This window comes from Macrosteles quadrilineatus, unplaced genomic scaffold, assembly GCF_028750875.1.
Source record: "Macrosteles quadrilineatus isolate MER2022 unplaced genomic scaffold, UCM_ALF_1.0 Scaffold_3__2_contigs__length_128488019, whole genome shotgun sequence".
Taxonomy (NCBI): domain Eukaryota; kingdom Metazoa; phylum Arthropoda; class Insecta; order Hemiptera; family Cicadellidae; genus Macrosteles; species Macrosteles quadrilineatus.
In genome coordinates, this window is record NW_026542596.1 from 35,312,527 (window position 1) to 35,334,175 (window position 21,649).

Genomic DNA, 21,649 nt, shown 5'->3' on the forward strand with positions numbered 1-21,649 from the left:
GACAGAACCCTGCATACTGGCAGTACTGGTAGTATTTGGATCTCTGAATTGATTTCCTTCCATTTGTATCGTGCTGAATTTAAACTACATTGTCCGATCCATAACTTAGCTAGCAACACACTCAGGTTTAGTTGCTAAATGTTAAATTTAAATTCTTAAAGTTCCCCTTAATATTATATTTAAGGGATTTTAACAAGTATTCCTAATGTACACAAACATTTTAGGTGTATTATCTTAATACAGAGTATCCATCTTTCTTTGGCTAAAATACATTTTTTTATGTCAGGAATCTATAACGGTGCCCCGGAACTCTCTGGAACATTTATCATACAGTCTGTATAAGTTTGATATAAATTATTTAATAACTCAAGATACTTCAAATTTGGTAAAAATGTGTACCTTATTAGGTCAAATAAGTACAGAAGAATACCGACAAAAGTTTTAAACCATTCGCTATACTGTATGCTAAATAGCATGTTTTTAACAATGTCAGACATGTGGAAACCCAAACTTAAACGACCATTTACTGGTACTCTCACCCTACATAAATGGATTAGTATAGGGATAGACGGGTCTCAAAAACCGGGAAATTTTAAATCTCGTTCTAGAAGACGAGATTCTATTTTGGTCGAGATTTTTTCAAGACGAGATAAAAAAAAATTATTTAAAAATAATTGAAATATAAAACCCCTGCAGAAAGTCAATGCAATACCCGCAATTTACATGAGCGCCGTGATGTTGCGTTTCCTTTGCGAAGGTGTTTTTATTTAATTCTTTACATGGAAATATTGCTTCAATTGTTTTATAATTTTTTTGACATAGCAAATGATGAGAAGTTTTGTTAGTGTTAGCAGTGTGAGACATGTTTTACTACTGTAAACATAGCCAAAATAAGTCACTCCAAAATTATTCTAAAAATAACACAAGACAAAAAATTGTTATTTGATACTTTAACTAGTAATACTGTTGTTTTAGACTTATAAATTTGGTATTTTTCAAAGTTGAACTATACTAACTAAAATCTCCATGTTTCCTATGACGAAGAGTTATTTTTAATAAGTTAGGCCTCATTAATATTTTTTTTTATAATGATGTTTTTATTAATGTTTTGAACTAAAAGATTTTAAATATTTCTGTCAATTATTATAATTTTTGAATTTAACCAGTCTGTCATAAATCAGTAGATATTTAAAATTGTTTAAAAAATCAGGTTAAAATGTGGAACGTGAATTTCCCGTTATGCATGAGAAGGGAAATCCCGTCTCAAACTAAAAATCCAATCTCGTCCATCCCTATGGATTAGTAATATAAAATCAAACATATAAACCTCTTTGTGGGACAGAATACAGAACACAACAATGGACATGTGGGACAATGGAATAAACAGAAAGATTATGCTTGCACCAACTAGACACAATCACATTATCATTATCAGTTATCAATCCAAAGGGAATAAACAGATCAGAGGGAAAATTACTAAACACAGTTGTTCTGAAACAAAATTTATTTTACCTGTTTTACTTAATATAAAAATTACTTGTATTTCAAATGTGGATTTAACATAAATTCACCATAATTTCTTGTAGTCTTTATAATGGCTTGGTGATAAGATACAAATTAATTAATATATTATAACTGTGTGGAATAGATTATAAGAGAAATAATACTTATTTATGAAAGGAAGTAAAAAGATACCGGTAACTCACTAACTCACTAACTCAATAGACTCAGAGTGAGTTTTGTGAATTACATAAGTCCTTAATGCATTGTTTGTTCTTTGTGTACGGACAGTAAGTAGAATTTGTAAAGCTACCATTAGGATCAGAATAAAGAGTATGACTGTCAATATAAATATGAGAAGGTGGTGATTAGACTGCAGATGAATGGTTTGAATTGGAATGGTTGTGGATGTGATTATTGTTGAAGTTGGAATGGTTGTGGGTGTAATTTCCGTCGGAGTTGGAACGATTCTTGATGTGGTTTTGTTAAATAAAACATCAGAAATCCCTGTCCAAAATGAATGATCGGAAAATCCTTCCTCAGTATCTGTCACAGAAACATCAGTAGAGCTGAATACAGACATCATTTCAGAAGTTGACGTTTCTGACATCGAATCTGTTGTTGGCGCAGAAGTGGTTACAATAGCTAGAAAACAAAAAATATTACTATACTGCTAGAAACAATTTGGTTGAAGCAATACAAACTACTACTGATTGTATGCAAATGACAACAGTTAAAAATATGTGTGCAAATAGTAGTCAACTATAGAGTAAGTTTGCAAATTCCAAGGTTTTCCAAACTGAGTTTAGTGTTTTAGGTTAAGAATATGGTGTGATTCCAGCTTTTGATTAATTTGATATTTTCTCAGTTTGGTACCGTACTGGTATTGTGTTTGACAACATTTAGAATGGAATCATCAGTTAATCTTCTATTACTAAAATAACTTCAGATGACTGTTTGGTATGAGTTAGCAAAATGAAAGATGACTAAAAACAGCTGTGTATAGCTGTAATGTCCTACCATAGATAAAACATACTCCCTTAGTAGATTTTTCATCCTTATGGAACAGCTGAAGACAATTTTATTGTTAGTTCATGTACGGTTTATGTAGAGGTTGTGTTTTGTTTACAATTTGTTTCCCGTTATTACAGCCATTTAAAACCTCGTTTGAACAAATAATACGATCTAATCATAAACAATAACTTGTCCCCTAGTTATATAACCAAACAGTAAAGCACAAATCAAGAAATTAACCCTAAAATAATGGAAACAAAGTTTCATCGACACTAGCGCCTTTGTGTCACGTACATGAACTAGACACGAAAAACGTGCTTCAAAATTTACAATGGGATGAGAAGTCTACTTGTGTTGGTTAGTCTATGGTCCTACTATTTATCACTCTGAGTTTTGTGAGGTGCAGAAGCAGAACACGGCAATACTTATACTTATACTTATACTTTTCTTTGAAATCCAAGTCAGCTTTCCTCTGATCATTTATTTAAATTATTGATTAAAAACAGTACCTGGTAATGGTACAGTTTTCATAGAGCGGATCAACTACAATTCTACCAGCAGACTGGTAACAACTCTGCAGCTACCTGTACAAGTTGTTCCTTCACCAGCTAAATTATAGTCATGTTTGACAGACAAAATTATTACATTCTACCAGTAGACTGGTTACAACTCTGCAGCTACCTGTACATGTTGTTCTGTTCTCAGCTATGATCATGTTTGACGGATAACTACATTCTACCCCCAGACTGGTTACAACTCTGGATTTACCACTACAAGCAAGAGGGGACCACAGAGGATTTAAAAAAAACTTTTTTAAGAACAAAACATTTTTTTTGGAACAACAAATTAAAATCTTTTTTTCTATCAGTTTGCCACTACTGCAGGTGTCGAAAATGATGTCCCCGTGATTGCGGCCCGTGGGAGATGTACACGATTTAGCCACAGTCGCGGGTGTTGGTGACCGTATTCCCTTGATTAGGGTAATTGTTCACGATTTCTCCTTGGTCGTGGTAGACAATGATGATTGATATGTGATTGTGGTCCACAGGAAATGTTCACGATTCCACTGCGGTCGCGAGTGTCTATGATGGCATTGCCTTGATTTACGGGAGATGTCTACGATTTCATCCGTGATCGCGGCTGACAATGATTATATACCCTTGTTCATAGGAGATTTTCCCGATTTTACTGCTACTGCAGGGCATTTCCACCACAGAGTTGGTGGCCACTTAAGTAATTTGGCCTAGGGAGGGCCGCAAGTACCTTAAATCTGGTACTGTGTTTAACAGATCATTATACATTCTAGCAGACTCGTTACAACTCTTCGTCTACGGCTAGGGCCACACTTGGCGACTTTGACGCGGCGACAAAGTCGCAGCGTCAATGAATGAAAGTGCGTAGCATTAAATTAAATGGAGGCGGCCACACTAAGCAACTCGCGACCAGCGACCACCGGCGACAGAAAAATAAACGCGACCGGGAGCGTTTTTCGGTCGTGGCGACAAATACGCTCCCCATGTTATCTTATGGCACCGGCCATACTAGGCGACAAGTCGCTCGCTCACACCCCCTTTGCTTCTCTATTTTCATATCTATATTATTTAGTTTTGGACTGGCATGGAAAATATGCTTTTAAAATACAAATATTTTCATCGACAAAATAGGTGTTGGCATATTTACATGTGTCCTGTAGCATATATGAGATTTTACTCGTCTGGTATAACAGGAAACCAAAACCTCGTGTATTTTTCAAATGTCGTGCGTTCAATGTCAGCCAAAGCTATGCACATAAAAAATACTACAAAAAGTTACAATATCAAAAACGCCATCCATAAACAATGATGTTTCAGGTAATTCACTCCATACCTGTGGTTTCTCATCCTTTAGGGAATTTTCCAAATAGAGAATAAATTATTACGGTTTGCATGGTAGGACCTAAGCCCGGGACCGACTTATTTTTCGTTTTGAGGTCCTCAGAGGCAAAAACTCCCACCGTTAAAATTCATATATATAAGTACATATGTATCTATATATATATGCAGTGTATATATTTTATATTTATATAGGTCTATGTGACCATTAGGGCGATAACTTAAGCAAAATTTATAAGATTTTAATGGTATTTGGTACAAATTTTTAAACCAACGTTAATTCAAACGGGCTCGTAAATTAGAATGATCAGACTATGAGAATGGGGGTTTTCGGGGCTTTAGTGGGGTATAACATTAGTTCTTTCTTATTTTTGACCCTAAAACATAAATTTACAATGCCCTTCCAAACTGTTTTGTTAGCTAAAAAAAATAAATACTTTTGTCCTTTTAAGCGTTGTTGTAAGCCTAGCGGTTACGGAGATAATTTAAACAATTGTAAACTTATAATGCCCGTTTTTATGGAGAATAAACTGTTGTAGTTTGCTTGTTTATAGATATATCTTAATAACATATTAATATTGTTAATTTCGTACTAAGCTATCAAAATTTTAATTAACAAGCACACCTTATTAGGTTACCTTATCTGTACCAACAAACCTAAGCATACATTTAAATTCATCTTATATAAGTTGGAAATAAATCCGACAAGTTTAGGTGAATATTTTAGTGGAAATCTAGCCAAACAAATGTAAATTCGCTTAGTCTGTAGGTTTTTTGCGGCGGGGGTATTTAGATATACAAGAGATTGCAACATCAAGCATTAAACAGTGATCTGACGATTTAGACGTCCACATTGGTTTTAGAAACACAATTTAACACTTTTATTTAGTAAAAATTGTATACCTTTGATGCAGGTAAATGGTTAAAAACTATTTCGTGACCTAGTACGAAATATAAAGAGGCACCGGTGCACGTACGAAAATACTTTAACTATATGATACAATTTGTAAGATTCGCTTGAATTGTATGATACTACAAATAATAGTAAAAAACGTCAATTTATTCTAAGATCATCCAAAAACATACATAAACAGTCATGGATCCTTATTTATTTCCATAATCAATGACACGATTTTAAAAGTACAATATAACATCTCGAAACTCTATTTTTACTGGTATGGTAAAAAGTAAACTGAAAGGTTGAAATTGTCGCCTATTGTGGCCACCCCTAGTGACTTTGTCGTCGCGACAAAGTCACGCGCGTCAAAGTCGCCAAGTGTGGCCCTAGCCTACCTGTACAAGTTGTTCCATCCCCAGCTAGAGTCATGTTTGACGGACATTCTACCAGTAGACTGGTTACAACTCTGCAGCTGTGAGAACAGTTCAGCTGCCGACAAGAGTATTCTGTTCCTGCACTGTGAGCTTCTTGTGAAAATATTTTCAAGTCATTGATTTTCTGAAAAAAATAATATTCTTTTACTTTATAGAATCGTTATTTTACTTTTTCTATTTCTAGTTACTTCCAAAATTTTAAGGCTCTTCTTTGACCTGAGACCTGATAAAATTCCATGAGTATTAAATCAAAATATTTTCAACTGCAATATAGGTTGCAATGGCAAACTGTGAAGTGGACACAATGCTGGAAAAACTTCAATTTCCAATGTATCTTTTATATCATTGTAACCAAATAGCAATTACTGCAATAAATTTGTAAAAGAATGCTTGTCCACCTGTACATTTCTTAGGGGGTTAGAAAACAATAAAATTTCCTCATTAGATGTATCAGAATAATTCAGATGATTTAGAAACAATAAGATACCATACCAACTTATTCTATCGTTAGCGGACATTAAAATATGTATTCAAATACTGTATTACAATATGATGAGAAGTATACTTGGAGATAACAAAGTTAATAGGTACTGAAGCTTGGTATCAATACATACACCAACACATTTGATCTGTACCAGGGGTCAACTTTGTTTGGATAATTAATTATGGTTTTTACTCACTTTCAACTGAACTTTTATGTAGATTAAATTTGTCACAAAAACAATGTTGTATGGTCGCCATTTCATCAAAAAGTATTAAAAGTAAAGTATTAAAGTATTAATGAAATTGATAATAAACCACGATTTGTGTGATTTGGTTATTCCAATTCCAATACAGATGTCAGAAAACATTACCTGAGTATCAGTAAAGATTGCAGCCAATTTGTCTATTCCACCTTTGGGTGACACGTGTCCTTTGTAAATTGTATAATTTTCATTTTCTTGGTTGCTCCATACAATCAACCCATTGACAGTGCTTAATCCGCGTGGCTTGGCAAGTTCTGGTCCACTGTATAGAACTTTGAAGGTCGAGAAATCGTAATTACAACTAACTAAGAAATTGTTTACGTCATCTCGGGTGAATGAACCAATCACATAAATAGTTTCCTGTTGAACATCCACACTCAGTTCCACAACAGTTTTAAAGTGGTATTTAGACAACTCATCCGATGTACATTTTTCCTTGCATTTTCCAAGTTTACCTCCATCTACTAAATAAATTTGAAACCTGGAAATTACATTGAAAGTTTACCGATTAATGTTATATAGCTTTTAGTCGAGCTACTTGTGGAACCTACGTTTTCAAATTATTAGTACCTATTTTAAAATAATTAAACTGATTAATCTAGATGTAGACTATAAATCAAATCAAATCAATCTTTTTCATAATTTGTACATGAGTAATCATACAACAGAAAAGTGTAATTTCCTTATAAGGCTGCGGATCTCATTTGTTTTCTAGAACTTGCTACATTCATAAAACTGTACCTATAGTATATTGATGAAATTATTTTTCACTCCAAATTTTTTAGATTAGTGTGAAATTTGGGGACCTGAGCGATTTCGCACAAATACTATATTTTATTTTCCTTGTTCTTTTTCTTCTTCTTAAAAAAAATTGATTCAGTTTATAAACCCCCTGAGGATAACAAACTAATTGGCTCTATGAGAAGTCCTGGGGAGGATCCCTGCCTTTGATGGCCACAAATTTGACTGTATAACTTTAATTATATAATAGATATTTTCTGTCCCAATATAGGCTAGATATACAGGGTGTTTATAAAAAAACTTTACAACTTTACCATCCTCTTCCCGTGAAATAACAGTTTTCTAAAAACACCTTATGAAAGAGAGCTAAAAAGTTTAAATCTGTAGCAGTTTTATCAGCTAATTGGCTTATGTTGTTGCTTGAATTTATGAATCTCGTTAAAATCTCAATGGAAACTCGTATTGAAGTGCAGTGTTTAGAGTGATTCATTGAAACCAAGCCAAATGGGTTGCACCGAAACTCCCCCGCAAAACCCAGGTAGACACCGAAACTCCGCCTCTACCCGTAATCCCACCCCAGCGGCGCACCGATATTCCCCCGCTGTCCTTCCAGGAATACAAGGGGAGGCAATGACGGGGAGAGAGTTTTTGTTGTCATTGTAGAACGTGGAGATTCTCCCAAAACCCTTCATACATCTCTCAGGAGAGAGTGTCTACTGTCGAGTCAAAAAGAAAGATATAGATACTGTACTCGAGTTTAAGCTTTTATTACAAAGTAACCAGTAGACTTAGAAATATACAAGTTACTGTACATCATTTTAAAAAAAAATTATTTCTCCGTTTATGTGTGTTGATTTAAAATTATTTATGCAGCTTCAACTTAACTTTTCAGCGGGTTGAATGAAAACATACAGGGTTTCGGCGCTTTTCTAACAACGGGAGACATTAACATTTTATAACAAAAATACTACTGATGCATTCGTCATAAAATTACCTTTAAAAGCATATTTATAAATTTTAAAAATCTGTTACTGTATGGTTTTTGTAAAGACATTTTATATCTGCGATGGAACAAGTAAACTAGTGGAACTAGAAAATATGCGTCTGCTTGCGAAAAGATATTAACTCTTTAACTCCAATTTATAATCGGATTCCCCTGTTATTACTCCTGTTCCCTGTTATTAGGGAAGAACTTATTAACATGGTATAAGAGTTAAGACCACGACCACCTTTTTTCATTGTGTGGTCCTTTAAGGAACACAAATTAAAATTACCTCAAAAGAACTTGTAAAGTGACAATCATAACATTAAGGTTGGAAACCATCAGGATTGTTATAGGTTACTCAATAGAGGATTTTATTTATAAATTTAATTTAATTTTCAAGACTTTACATTTATTAACTTATAAAACTTAAAACATATATTTACGCTTATAAATACTGTTACTCACAATACGGTAAATATACAAAAAAGATGGTAAGTGGTGATCGATTTCAATTGGACACTCCAATCGTCATCAGACCCAATAGGCAAGATTCGATATAAACTAAAAATATTTTTGTACAAGAAAAATTTTACTTAGAATGAAACAACGTCTTCAAAATAAATCATCAAAGAATTACAGAAGTCAGCAAGTCATAAATTTTGCGATTGTTTTGACTTAAGATAAGGTTGCGGTCGTCGCACGCGGTCACAAACCTGGCTTATTAATTGGGCCAATATCCCGAACAAGTCCAAAAAAATTCAGAAATACCGGATTTTAAGCAACACATCCCTCTTAACTAATACAAGGTATTTGGACTGTAATACCCATTACAACAAGCTATTTAACTTCTTAAAACATTGTAACTTGTTTAAAAAAATTGTATAATGTTTTTCTTGAGTTTGGGTGCACCAACTAATATTTAGTTGTTAGGTAGTTCATAATTTCTGAACATATTAAATGAGAAACGATTACCTCTAGCAACATAATGTTGTCCTTTTTCTCGGGAAAAGAGTTTCCCAGAATCCAAGGGCTTTACCTTACAATTCTTTTGGCTACAACGGCACTTTTCTTCTCCACTCTTCAAAACCCCTCAAGAATAAAAAAAAACATAATTGTCTTTCACCAAATTTACTTGTTCTTGCTCACAAAAAACCTAGCTAACTTTACTGAACGAACTACAGTACTTAACTAAGCAATAAAACGAACGCACATAATCACGGAGTACTACTCAGTTAGAAAACCTAAGCAAAGCTGAAATACATATTTAGGGGTAAAGTAGTTTGTACATAGTACACTATTTGTTATGTAGTTGACCAATTGACAAGACACCTTGCATCATTGGTGCTAGGAAGGGGGGGTTTGGAGGGTGGCATTCCTGAGTCATTACGCGGTATGACGAACCTGGTGGGCTCAGGTACCTGCCATCCTCGCGGGGGAGTTTCGGTTAGGGGATTAGCGAACCCTTTTGGTCGAGGTAGTATGCGGGGAAATTTCGGTGCACCGAGCCAAATGTTGTCTGACTTAACCGTGTTTTTTGTGTGGAGCTTTGTTGAGGTTCACCTCTATACAAGTAAAGTAAACACCAAAGAAGAACTCAAAGAAAGAATCAGGAGAGCGTCTGCTGAATTATATTTTTTAATTTTAGGTTGTGTTTGGTCCAAACTGAAATTTAGACTTTTTTGTTTTTTTCTACACCAGTTTGGCATTTTTTATCGATGTCTAAGTTAGTTATATGTGAGTCCAAACGCTTTTAAGGGAAAGCTGTCCAAACCTATTTAAGATTTGTGGATGCGCGGGAGTCGAACCTGTCCCTCCAGCACCGAAATCAGGAACGCTAACCCCTAGGCTAGCAACCCATACAACACTTGATTATTTGGCGTCCAAATAAGGGAAAACACATCGAAGTTACGTCAACTCCTTATTATGTACCAAAAATTGAAATGATGACTTTGATTTTTATAAGTGGAAAAGTAAAGGTTTTATTGTTGTTTAACTTGTAATGTTTTTTATAAACACCCCGTACACTTATCAAACCCAATATGAATCCACTCACCTTAACAATGGTTCAAAATAATAGTGAGTAATGTGATGAGCATTATAGAGTCTTGTTTGCTTATTAGACCCATCAAGATTACATTCCGAAACATTTGATTCACTTTCACAAGACCATCTGAGTGTGTTTCCCATCCAGTTAAATGTTAGATCAGTGACACTATCACATTCTGTTTCAACTACTGTGATTGCATGAATGTATGTCATTGATGAAGGTATATAGGTTGACCTGCAAATTTAACTTATGATTAATCCACCAAATATATTCATACAATTCAGTGACATATAAAGGATTGAGTCTAAACTTGCTCCTAGCTCAGAGGCTCCTTCTTATGTCTTTGATATAGGAGCAAAAATTTTCATTTCTTTTATTAAAAAGGGGTGTTCTCATTTATTTTAGTAAATGAGGTTAAGAAAGGGAGGCTGATCACAACGCTGAACTTATGTTCCCTTATAAAGGAAATGAAAGAAACCCCCTTGCAAACAACCCCAAGACACAAGTCATTCAAGTTTGAATGATTGCTGGCCATCCTAAATATAATGTTATAACTATTAAGATTAATATGATCAGTAATTTACACCCACATCAAAAATATAGTCAAAGATCAAAAATAATTTATTAAAAAAAAAATAAAATGTTACAAAGATTTTAATTACATACGGATGGTCCCCACGTAGGCAAAGCCTGTACATGGAAAACGAGTTGTATCAGTCCATTACTACAGAATCTTTGAAGTCCATTCAACTTTGGTAATCTATGTATTAAAATCTATTTTCTAGGTAGACAGCAAGCTGTGACAAGCATAGGTAGTGAAAATGTTATCTATATAATTAATACGCTACATGAAACTTTGTCAGTTGAACTCCTCCGCCATTTCTTAACCGATTTTATCCATTGACGTCTCATTGGAAAGAGCGTGTTGGGTAGATTTGCAAGCTGGCCTTACATTTTTGAAAAAGTCCCTTGGGCTCTGCCCTAGTGGCTTTGAAAGTTTCCATGTTATCCTTAAGAAGAACATAATTGTTTACATTTTGATCAGCTGTATAATTTAATTGCTGTTATTTATTTCTCAATTCAACAAATGGGTGCATTCACTGATTAGGTATTTACTCAGGGGAGGTATAGATGAGCTTACGATGACAGCTGTGGGATTCTCATTAGCTGAGGGAACACCATTAGGTTTGCAGCCATCGGCCTCGGTGGTCTAGTGGTTAGCGTGCCGTGCTGATATGCTGAGAGTCCCGGGTTCGAATCCCGCTGGTAACACTACACTAACTGTTTTACTAAGCTTTTTTCATTATCAGCAAGTTTGGTTGGTTTGGTTCGGTTATGACAGTTTAATTTTATTATTAAGTCATTATAAAATTTTAATTGAGCAATTTCTAGTTTTATTTAATGAACAGAATTATTTTTTCTATTAATAAACTTTTTTATATTATTTCATTATCAGCAAGTTTGGTTAGTTCGGTTAGGTTATGATAGTAATATTTTATAATAAAATACCCCCGCCTCAGCAAACCTGCAGACTAAGCGAATTTCCATTTGACTGATTGGATTTACACTGAAATGTCTACTTAAAAATATAACATTTATTCTTGATTTAAATAGAATTAGTTTAACAAGTACTTAGGTTTGCTGCATCAGGGAGGGTAAAACTGTTATTTTTTGTAAAATGTGAATAGTTAGTAAGAAATAAAAACATTTTCCAAATTTGATCAAAATATGTTCACAAACAAGCAAACTACAAAAGATTACTTATTCTCCATAAGAATAACATGGGAATTTTAAATTTACAATTTTTTGGAATTTTCTCCGTAACCATTAGGCGCATAATAACGCTTCAATATACTAAATTTGTTTTTTTAAGCTCTACAAAATGGTTTGGAAAGAAATTGCTAAATTTTATGTTTTTTGGGTCAAAAATGGGAAAAACCTATTTTTACCCCATAAAACCCCCCGTAAACCCCCGTTCCCATGGTCCGATCATGCTGGATCGCGAACTCGTTCGAATAAACGTACGTTTACACGTTTGTACCAAATTTCATCAAAATCGGATCATTTTTGCTCGAGTTATCGTGCTGACGGACACATATATATATATATATATATGAATTTGAACGGATGGTGTTTTTGGCCTCTAGGGACCTCAAAATGAAAAAAAAAATCGGTCCCGCGTCCAGGTCTTACCATGAGTACTACGGTAATAGCTTAATCCCTATATGGGAAATTCGCTAAAAAATTATAAAATTGAATTTGAGGCATTTATAGTTTTATTTTATGAACAGAACTATTTTTGCAATTAGTAAACCTTTATTGCCAAAATGCTCTCTACTATACAGCGCTGTTCGCGGAGGAATTTTGAACTAATGCCTCAATCGTACCTCCCCTAAGTCAGACCCTTGTAGCGGGGGGCTGTTTGGTGAGGGGGTGCGGGGTTAAGGTATGGGATGGAGGAGGGAAATTCGGGTAATCAGAAGGGAATAAACAGGGTAATGCTAATAGGTTAGGGAAAGGTGTGTCTGGACCCAACTTAATTTCAGCGTGCTGAATCTGCTACCAATACAATTAGGAAGATTGCTGGGGACCAGAGGGACGGAGACCTTTTACCCAGATCAGAACATTTGCCTAGCCAGCTTTGATTTGAACTAATGGAACTAACTATTTAAATATAAACCTATCCTTCCACTATGAACTGAACTTGGGTAATTACTTACTAATTATTGATGAGCAAATGAGTGATATGTAATTGAATACTGAATGAGAAATAAGTATGAATTGATTTAAACTATTAAGTTACATTCTGGGAACATGTGGATTAGTATTCATGTTTCGAACTAAGTTGTCAATTCCTACATTTCCATAGTCGGGTGAGCCAGAAGGGCTCCCCGCTAGTTACCTGACTTAGCCAGACATTTTCCCTACTTAATTTCTACATATTAACTAACTATGATAACTTATCCCAAACATCGAAGAGAAGTCCTGGACTTTTCGGAGAGGTTTCCTGTGTAGAAGCCGGTTGTCGAAGAAGGAGGACAAGACTAGGAAAGGTGGGGATAGAGCATTGATGCAGTCGCGGCAGGCAACGAGATGAACATGCAGCCCGGCTTCGCAAACCGCACACACTATAAAAAAATATAGCGTGCCGCTATGCGTCACAACCTACTGATTATGATTTGGTTGAAATGAAATATTTACTACTTTAATTTACATTCGTACATATTACAATGTAAAAAATCGAGAAAGCCTAGGCAATTTGTAATATTTTACCAAATTGAGAAAAATGAATTTGACATTGTACTGTATTTCATGAGCAATCATTGAAAGAACCGATTTTTTAACCATGGAAACATAGGAAAGTTATAGAAAGCCACCAACTAAAAGAAATAGAGATTTTAAAAAACCATTTACTATCGTTATCATCCTATATAATGAAGAACACCTACCTAAGATTCCCCAAAATAATGAACAAGGATGTTAGCCCAAGTGCTACTATTTTGTAGGAAACAACTTAACTTTATGATGATTGGCAAAGGAAAACACTTTAAGGCTGAATTAAACTGGCTCGGCAAGGACACTAAATATATGTTTTCATAAAAGTAAAGTGATTTTAAAATAATATGACTACATCCAAGAAACTTTAATAAAACTTTCACTGAAGGATTTGCATTATTTCACATTTAAGGGAAACAAAAAACCATCTGAACAACATTAGGCCTTTCAATTCTGCATTTTTTCAGGTAGATATAACTTTATTACGTTATAACAGTAACTAGCCAAATTAATGCCAATTGAAGCAAATAAAATTGTAACAGAGAGGTTAAATGCAGAAAATCAGGCAGTTCTTAAGTAATGTAAACAATACCCCCGCCGCAGCAAACCTGCCGACTAAGCAAATTTCCATTTGTCTGAATTGATTTTCAGTTAAATATATTTTAATAACATTATAGGTTTAACGAGTACCTAGGTTTGCTGCTACAAGGAAACTAATAAAGTGTGTTTTTGAGTAAAATATTGATAGCTAGTACAAAATAAATAAATTTGCCAAGTTTGATCAAAATATATCCATAAACAAGCAAACTACAACATTTGACAATATTCTCCATAAGAATAACATGGGAATTTTAAATTTACAATTTTTTTAATTTTCTCCGTTACTAATAATTGAACAAAAATACTTTTATATACTAAATTATTTGATTTTTTAAGCTCTTTAAAAAGGTCTAAAGAGAAATCGGGAAATTTTGTGTTTTGAGGGTCAAAAGTGAGAAAACCCAATTTTTACCCCATAAAACCCCCCGTAAAGCCCCGTTCCCATGGTCCGATCGTGCTGGTTCGCGAACTCATTCAAGTTTATCCCGCTTTACACCTTTAAACCAAATTTCATCAAAATCGGACAAAAATTACTCAAGTTATCGCGTTCACGGACGTATATATATATATATATAAGTCTATATATATATATATATAAAAATTTGAACGAATGGTGTTTTTGGCCTCTGGGGACATCAAAATGAAAAAGTAAATCGGTCCCGGGTCTAGGTCTTACCGTGCCACCTACGGTAATAGCTACTTCCCTATAGGGAAATTCGCTAAAAGGTTATCACTATAAAAAATTACTGAAATTCGTAAACGTACTGGCGACAACGGGTAGTACTATTGACTATATGGTAGTACCATGCAGACTACATTATCATTGACAAAGATCAACATGGACAACCCAATGCGGCTATAAGTGGGAAAGATTTATGAATACACTAAAAAACCAGATCAGCTTTTGAAAAATGATAAAATATTTACAAGAAATGTTGACTATATGGAACTGTTAGGTAAGTAATCTATGAGTTGAGTCTTTTAAACTCATGGAAAATTATGACTTATTCTTTTTTAAATCACTACTATACTTCTTTGCAATTGCTCGATTTCGAGCAACATGTACACTAGTTGTTATTATAGCAGGCACAAACAATTTTCACGTTAAAGGGCGCTGTAACAGATTTGAAACAAAAGCTAGATTCCTTCCTAAAAAGTGTGTCTGGTCCACAAATCCTCCTTGTTGGTTTACCAGCTAGACATGATTCTCTCTTTATGAACCGAGTTGTGGAACAAACCCTTGTCATCATAGGAAACTGGTAAGTTTTTCTAGAATTTTGACTTTTCTCCAGACATCTTTAGCAGATTTCCCTATAGGGAAGTAGCTATTACAATGGTATGTGGCAAGGTAAGTCCTAGGCCTGGGACCGATTTACTTTTTAATTTTGATGTCCCCAGAGGTTATAATTAACAACTATAAATTGTTATATGTATATATAAGTTATGTTATGTGTATATATGTGTATGTGTATGTTGAACACGATAAATTGAGTAATTTTTATTCGATTTTGATGAAATTTGTTTTAAAGGTGTAAGGTGGGATAAACTTGAATGAGTTCACGAACCAGCATGTTTGGACCATGGCGGGTTTTATGGGGAAAACTTGATTTTCTAATTTTTGACCCACAAAACACAAAATTTCCCAATTTTTCTCTACATCTTTTTAAAGAGCTTAAAAAACAACTAATTTAGTATATCAAAGTATTTTTACGGTTATTGGTAACGGAGAAAATTCCAAAAAAAAGTTAAATCCCCATGTTGTTCTTATGAAGAATATTGTAAAATGTTGTAGTTTGCTTGCTTATGGATATTTTGTTCAAACGTGGCAAATTTCTTCGTTTTATACTAAGCTATTAATAATTTACAAAAAAAAACTTTATTAGTTTCCTTGTAGCAGCAAACCTAGGTAATAGTTAAACCTAATGTTATCCTAAATAGATTTCATGGAAAATCAATTCAAACAAAATGGAAATTCGCTTAGTCGGCAGGTTTGCTGCGGCGGGGTATTAATATTTACGCCAACCCAAATTCAAATAGTAGCCAAAATATTTCATTTCAACCAAGTCAGTAAATGTTTGTAGCACACGTTTCCTTAAATTGCAACTAATATATAATTAAATTATACAGCTGATCATAATGTAAACAAATAATATGTTCTTCATAAGGATAACATTGGAACTTTAAAAGACACTGGGGCATTAGCCCAAAGGGACTTTTACAAAGTTTTGTGTAGTGTACTAATAGATTTTAAATTTATAAATGGCTTTCGTTTCTACTTACTTTAAGATATTGTTCTTAGACACAAAGTATATCTCTTGTTTTTTGTAATCATAATCGACAAGGCCAGTATTCATTTTAGTAAGCTGCCAAACGGTATTAGATTTCCCAGGACCTTCTTGAACAATCATCTTCAACCCATTTTCAGCTGCAACCACCAAAACTAGTGGTTCGGTTTCTGTAAATGTTTTTCAGTTAGCTATGATTTGAATTCCATGCAAAATAAGTGAAATATAAAATATATAACCACATCTCATGCAATACTAGGGTCTAATAAAGTGACTCTTTTGACACCAGCTCAAGCTTTGAGAAAACAACTAAAACAAGAAAGTTTTGAAGAAACATTTTTGGGCCATGTGGTGAAGGGTGTGGTTACTAGTATTGCGGTCCGCCACTAACTTGTCCATTGCTGTGTCCGATCAACGTGAGCATGATGCTAGTGAGCGCCTTGTTTTAAACATTTTATAAATAAAAAGATAAATTAAGAAGACCCCTGAAGGTGGCAAAATGCTTAGGGCGACAAACATCATACCCCCTCAAGAACACAGGCAACAACAACAAAGGTATATAAAAATAAAAAAGGTATATAAAAAGCTTGGATAATATAGCTTCCTTTGTTTTGTACAGAAGTGAAATAATTGATTCAAAATAAAGAGTGTTGTTGTAAAAGAGACTTTTTTTAATACTTTTCTTTGAAATGGCGACCATACAAAGTAGGTATTTTAAGCCAAGTATGAATGGAGATGAGTGTATGATGAGTGGCGCGATCTTGTAGTCTTGTTAGTGACTAAGGCCGACATATTCCTTAGATACAGCTGTTAATTAATAGCCCATACAGCTAATGGCGACTAAGGGACCTACAGTTTATAGTGGAATCCGAACCACTTTTTTTCCTTGGTATATACGAATTGGTCTAATTATCAGGATAGTACTGCGGATAGTCGTAGTACTCACCTGTGCGGACGTTAATCCACACCAGGGAGTATCGCATCCAAAGTGCATACCTATAAATATCCACAATTCGTGACCTCCTAGTAGCTGGATTACAGGACGACGCCACCCGTCCCAGACTTCATTTACACATACCTTCAGGTAGGATTTGATATAGTGACAAGGTGTCATTTCCTCCACACCAACGAGTGTTGTCCTCTGTACAAGGATAGCAGAAGGAATTGTCCTCGACAGTCGAGTGCTTCCTTATGTCATTACCACAGAAACAAGTATTCTTTCTGGAACAAAATAATAAGGTAGGTTTAAGATTATTTTATTTTTAACAAATAACCATAAAAAATACTACCGTCGCAGCAAATCTGCAGACTGCAGCAAAAACAATTGTTATAATATTGAGAAATAAGATAAAATACAATATGTTATAGTACTCGTAGCACTCTTTATGTTCGAGCACAGATAATATAACCCTTCGAGGCTCTTCTAACTAAGAACTTCTAAGAATATTTTATCCACATTTGAAAGTTATTTTATCATAGGATAGAACAATAAATAATGGTCCTGGCTAGTGAAACAGCTTGTAACAATTTTATGAAATTTATATTTTAAAATTTTGTCATTTAGTAAAGCAGTAAACTTATTAGTTTTGTCAAAACGTGATGTAAGCCTGCAACCACCGTGTGCTCTCTGATTGGCTGTTCATGGTTCAATCCTATGAAAAGATAGTCAGAGTGCCTACGTCACAACCGAGCTTATAAAAGGGGTCGGACCACGTGGCTCGGTCTCATTTGGTCAGTGTAGTAATGTTGTATCATGTGAAATTGCTTAGTGCACATAGTCCCCTTTGTGGGTAAGTTTCAGCTTTAATTTTTACAATATTATTTTATTCATTGTTGTGAGTACGGAGGGTGCAGGCAGGCAGTGGTCTTTTTATTTAATAATTTTCAGCTTCATGTAAGAATTTACTTTGGCCCTTCAGGCAATTAAAAATATCTTTTGTTTTTAGGGTTCAACTACCAGAGAGGAATAATTCAATAAATGGGAATTAAAACTAAAAGACTATTGATTAATTAACCAAGAACACCTACGAATTTGTACTGGTTTAAAAGACATTTTAAGAAAAACGGTAGGTACATAGTCTGTAACAAGGCTACATCTCACTCCATTACACACATCCTTCACTCATATTTGGATTAAAACACACACAAAATCACATGATCATGTGAAAGATGAGTGAAAGATATAATATATAACTTGAGTTATATATTATATCTTTCACTCCTTTCACACTATAGTACAGTTTTCCCCGTCCAGTTATAAGCAAAGCCTTACTGCTTTATGCTGTATCGGTATTTTATTCACATTATACGGTTTTAACCGTACCGTACAATGAATGTGTGCGTATAATGAACTGTGTGTGGTGAATGTGTTAAAAAGTAACAATAAACATAAACAGTGTCCAATTATTGACAAGCCAGGTTGTAAGCAATAAATAGTGCAACAGCTGATTGCATCTTATATCTTTTTACAATAATAATGACAATGTCAATAACAATACTGTATTGTTTAAAGACTGAATAAATGGCTATCCATTGACTATTATTGTAGGTACTGTACTGGCCACACCATGCTTTGGGTGATATTTTCCAAGCACGAGCATTTGAGGCCCCTTTCAAAGTGAAATGTAAGTTTCGCAAAACGCAATTTTGCAAAATGATTTTTATACAAACATATAATCCATGTTCAAAAGCCGCATATTTAATGAATTTTAATTTTTATACTGTATTTTCAAGAAAATAACACTACTATTAGTGTGTACAAATTACAGTATTGTAGTTATGTATTGCAGATGACAAACATTTTCTATACTCCACAGTTCCACATGTAAAAGATATACTACCTCGCCTGAACTCCTGCGTAAATTGTCACTTTGTGTGCGCAGAGCTGCATACAAATCTCCCAAGTCACAGGTTTTATGACTGAGTTGTATTTACTGTGCAGGGAAAATGTTGAGGAAAAACATCCTGAGTGAGTGAAGTTCTGTGATCCTACGCATGAAACTGAAAAATATACAATAATTTTCCATGAACTGTCTCAGCAGTGATACAGTATTGAGAAATTAACATTTCCTGGTTTTCCATAATATTTCAAAACATTTTACTCCACACATATATTTAAATATTGGTAAATCTTACTCCTACGATAAGAAGTCAATCAGTCAGATTTGATACTACAAAATTTAGTTTTTAGCAATTGTGAGTTGTTGAAATTGAAATCTTTCACCAGTTACTTCCAAAACAGTACCCATATTGTGAAAGGGGTTTTCACCAAAACGTCATTTAAAATTTTAAAATTTATATTTTGCAGTTATTACAGAAATTTTATGAAAGATTGTTTCCACTGTTGGCCTTAAAGGGGATCTTTCCTTAATTTTGCTCGTACTGTAAATGTAAAATAAATACCTCCATCACAGCAAAACTCTAGACTAAGCTTTGAAATCTAATTTAAATTTGTCGGATTGAATTTTCACTATAATATATCCTTTTACAGGTCTGATTTATTCCCTATTCAAACAGCATCAGGTTTGATAGACAACATCCTTTATCACATGGACATTGAGAGCACTGGCCTAATAAAGTCAGTTATTACAAATACATACATAAAATCTGTATATGCGTTACAGTATGAGTTTACTCAGTTAAAAGAAAAATGAGAAGATGTAATAAACTGTGTTTTTTACTAAAATGTTCTTAGATTCACAGATTACACTAGTCCACCAGATACCTAACAACAAACAAAGTATAGTTCTAAAATTTTACTTAAGCTGTAACATACATAAGGTAGGATATAGCTTTATAAGCAGTTTTTGTTGAGTTATGCCATTCACTAACCAACATAAGTAGACTTCTCATCCCACTGTACTATTTGAAGCTCGTTTTTTGTGTGTCTAGTTCATGTCGGTGACACTGATCACTTGTGTCAACAAAATTTTATTTATATTAATTTAGGGTTCATATTGCATGATTTGTGCTTTACTGTTTGGTTATATAACTAGTGGAAGATTTTTTTTATTTGGTTTAACGAGATTTTAAATAGCTGAAACAACAAAAACTCGGTCCTAGCGGCACCGGACGGAACAAAAAATTGTCATCAGCTGATCCATAAGGATGACAAATCTACTAAGGGAGTATGTTTTATCCATGGTTACGCCATTGAAGTTCATATACTAAAGTGGACATCCCATCTACATGGACCATAGCTACAGCCAACTTAATAAAAGGAAAAACAAAATAGAATGGGCCATTTACTTATACTGTGTGCCACCGTCTTAAGTTATATTTAGTTTTAATTACTGTAATAGTTGATGTGAAATCTATTATATTATTAAAGTGATACAATAAAATTTTATGTAAATGGTTAAGGCCATTAACGAAATAAAATTATAGGCATAAGGCACATCAAAACGAAGCTCAGAGTGTGTAGATTTGCCGAAAAGTATTGGTATGAACAAATTCTCTTAGGGCTCTGCCCCAGAGGCCGATTTCCAAAGGGCTACGCATTACACGTTTTAGAAGTTAACGATATTCGATTAATTTAGTGAACAACAGCTGATCAATGCAATTGACATTAGTTGTTTGTTTACATTTTTGTTTACTTATATTATTATTTACTTTTGGAATGTTAATAAAATAACATAAAACCACTCTGTACCGGTATCAGTTAAACCATTCATGAAATGTCTTTACATTCTTGTTAATTGCGTCTCAAAAGCAAGTGGGACATTATTTTGTGATTGCACTATACGAACGGTGCATTTTTTTCAAATAATTTAATTTACTCTACAAAATTTGGCTAATGGCTAAAGAAAAATATGCAAGTCTCAATTAATTATAAACTCTTAAATTGTAATTAATACATGAGAGAACATACCTGCTTTTGGCAATAGAATTAGCACAGATATTGCAAGAAGATACAGCATCATTATTGAATCCTTCTTTCCCTTCATGTGATTCATAGATTATCACTGTACATCCTTTCCCATCCTTATCTCTTTCCGGTAGATTAATAATAGCTGACTAAACTGTAATGTGATACTCTTTGATGCTGCTGCTGCTATCCTGATAATTAGACCAATTCGAATATACCAAGGGAAAATGTGGTTTGGATTCCACTATAAACTGTAGGTCCCTTAGTTGCAATTAGCTGTATTGGCTATTAATTAACAGCTGTGTCTAAGGAATGTCGGCCTTAGTCACTAACTAGACTACAAGATCGCACCACTCATCCTACACTTATCTCCATTCATACTTGG

General features: G+C 34.1%; 1 protein-coding gene across 1 annotated transcript; it reads right to left on the minus strand.

Annotated features, from left to right (window-relative positions):
• Positions 1-1,518: 1,518 nt before the first annotated feature.
• Positions 1,519-21,348, minus strand: LOC128990017 (low-density lipoprotein receptor-related protein 5-like). The gene is made up of 8 exons (XM_054412229.1): positions 21,268-21,348; positions 19,238-19,397; positions 17,476-17,618; positions 16,393-16,567; positions 10,243-10,470; positions 6,572-6,944; positions 5,679-5,841; positions 1,519-2,145 (listed from the first exon to the last, which is right to left on the minus strand). The coding sequence occupies exons 1-8, from the start codon at positions 21,341-21,343 to the stop codon at positions 1,706-1,708; spliced, it is 1,758 nt and encodes a 585-aa protein (XP_054268204.1). The 5' UTR covers positions 21,344-21,348; the 3' UTR covers positions 1,519-1,705.
• Between the last annotated feature and the right edge of the window lie 301 nt (positions 21,349-21,649).

What these genes read in the sequence shown, in the direction of transcription:
- LOC128990017 (XM_054412229.1), bottom strand. Translation starts at nt 21,343, where the DNA reads ATGAAGGGAAAGAAGGATTCAATAATGATGCTGTATCTTCTTGCAATA. An exon ending in ATATCAAATCCTACCTGAAG is followed by an intron (nt 16,568 to 17,475) that starts GTATGTGTAAAT and finishes AAACATTTACAG; the next exon opens with AAACCGAACCACTAGTTTTG. An exon ending in TATTTTGAACCATTGTTAAG is followed by an intron (nt 6,945 to 10,242) that starts GTGAGTGGATTC and finishes TGTAATTTCCAG; the next exon opens with GTTTCAAATTTATTTAGTAG.